This window comes from Sinocyclocheilus anshuiensis, unplaced genomic scaffold (genome assembly GCF_001515605.1).
Source record: "Sinocyclocheilus anshuiensis isolate Anshui unplaced genomic scaffold, SAMN03320099.WGS_v1.1 scaffold103, whole genome shotgun sequence".
Classification (NCBI taxonomy): Eukaryota; Metazoa; Chordata; class Actinopteri; order Cypriniformes; family Cyprinidae; genus Sinocyclocheilus; species Sinocyclocheilus anshuiensis.
In genome coordinates, this window is record NW_015548201.1 from 1,412,643 (window position 1) to 1,414,028 (window position 1,386).

Below are 1,386 nucleotides of genomic sequence, written 5' to 3' on the forward strand. Positions count from 1 at the left end.
TGTACAACTGTTGGCGCAAGCTACATTAAAGTGATTATTACGTTTTGAATATGGATATTTTTCTTACAAAAACGCATCGATTCGCTACAGGAGGACTTTGTTCACCCCTTTTTTTTATGGATGGGCACTTTTTATTTAACTTCTTTTGGACTGATGCATGCAACACCCGCTGAGTGGCATTAAACAGCTTGAAAGATCAAAGACAATTTTTAATATAACTCCGACTGGATTCGTCTGAAAGAAGAAAGTCAAATACATCTAGGATGACTTGAGGGTGAGTAATTTATGGGCTAATTTTCATTTTTGGGTGAACTAACCCTTTAATGTAACTATATTTGTTCCAAATGGGCTCTGGACTTCATCTGCTGCCTCAGCTTTAGCACAACTGAAACTAGCCACTTGGAAATTAAAAATGACCAAGTAAATATAGCTCTTATAAAAGGACAAAATAAAATGTTCAAATAAGTGCTTTTTGGTATTATTTATATTAAAAGCTAAAAAAAAATAGAAGAAAATCCCTGTGGCCAGAAAGCTTAAGGACTCCTCAAAGTTCCCTCATTTGCATTTTGGGTGGAGCATCCACAGTGGGCGGTGACCAATCAAAGAGTTTGGAGGTGTATCCTGAGGTTAAGTGGTGCTGTAGTGAGGAGGGAGAAGCTGTTTTTAGGGTCAGGCCTCAGTTTGTGCGATTGTGTTTGGAGTCGGCAAGACTGAGGTTAGGGCTCTAGAAAGAGGTCTCCACCCCGCTGTCGCATATCCCACTCTCTTCCTGATGGGGGCCCAGTGTCAAACCCTGAATGGACTTACAGAGCCCTGGACCTGAGAAATCGTTTGTTTTGAGGAAAAGAAGGGTGATTATTAATATGACAGTAAAAAATGTCAAATCTTTTCCCTAATTTTTTACAGGAAATGATTATACAGGTGCATCTCAATAAATTAGAATGTCGTGGAAAAGTTCATTTATTTCAGTAATCCAGCTTTGATGCGTTTTTATCATACTGCTGTTACAGACATTTATTAAAGGGGTCATATGATGCTGCTAAAAAGAACATTATTTTGTGTAATGAAATGTGTTTATGCAGTTTAAGGTAAAAAAAACACATTATTTTCCACATACTGTACATTATTGTTTCTCCTCTATGCCCCGCCTTTCTGAATATATACAGTCTTAGGCCACGAGTATTTTCACCAACAAAAAAATGGTTTTAAGTCAGTCATTTCTATCTTTTGCTGTAGTGTGTCAGTACAAAATATCAGTTTACAATTCTAAACATTTATTTTGCCAATTGCCATTCATTGGAATAATGCACTGAGATTTTTGTATGCACAAGGAGTCTGACAGCAGCCAGTGCTCCACACAGAGATCTGATCTCACCATCATCCATT

General features: G+C 37.6%; 1 protein-coding gene across 1 annotated transcript in view; it reads right to left on the reverse strand.

Annotated features, from left to right (window-relative positions):
- Positions 1-317: 317 nt before the first annotated feature.
- The window catches only part of LOC107653306 (nuclear factor NF-kappa-B p105 subunit-like), a gene marked incomplete at its 5' end in the record, with an annotated part of 18,555 nt that continues 17,486 nt past the window's right edge, over positions 318-1,386 (reverse strand). Inside the window, one exon of the mRNA XM_016439984.1 lies at positions 318-819. Within this exon, the coding sequence (XP_016295470.1) occupies positions 725-819 (95 nt within the window). The remainder of the gene's footprint in view (positions 820-1,386) is intronic.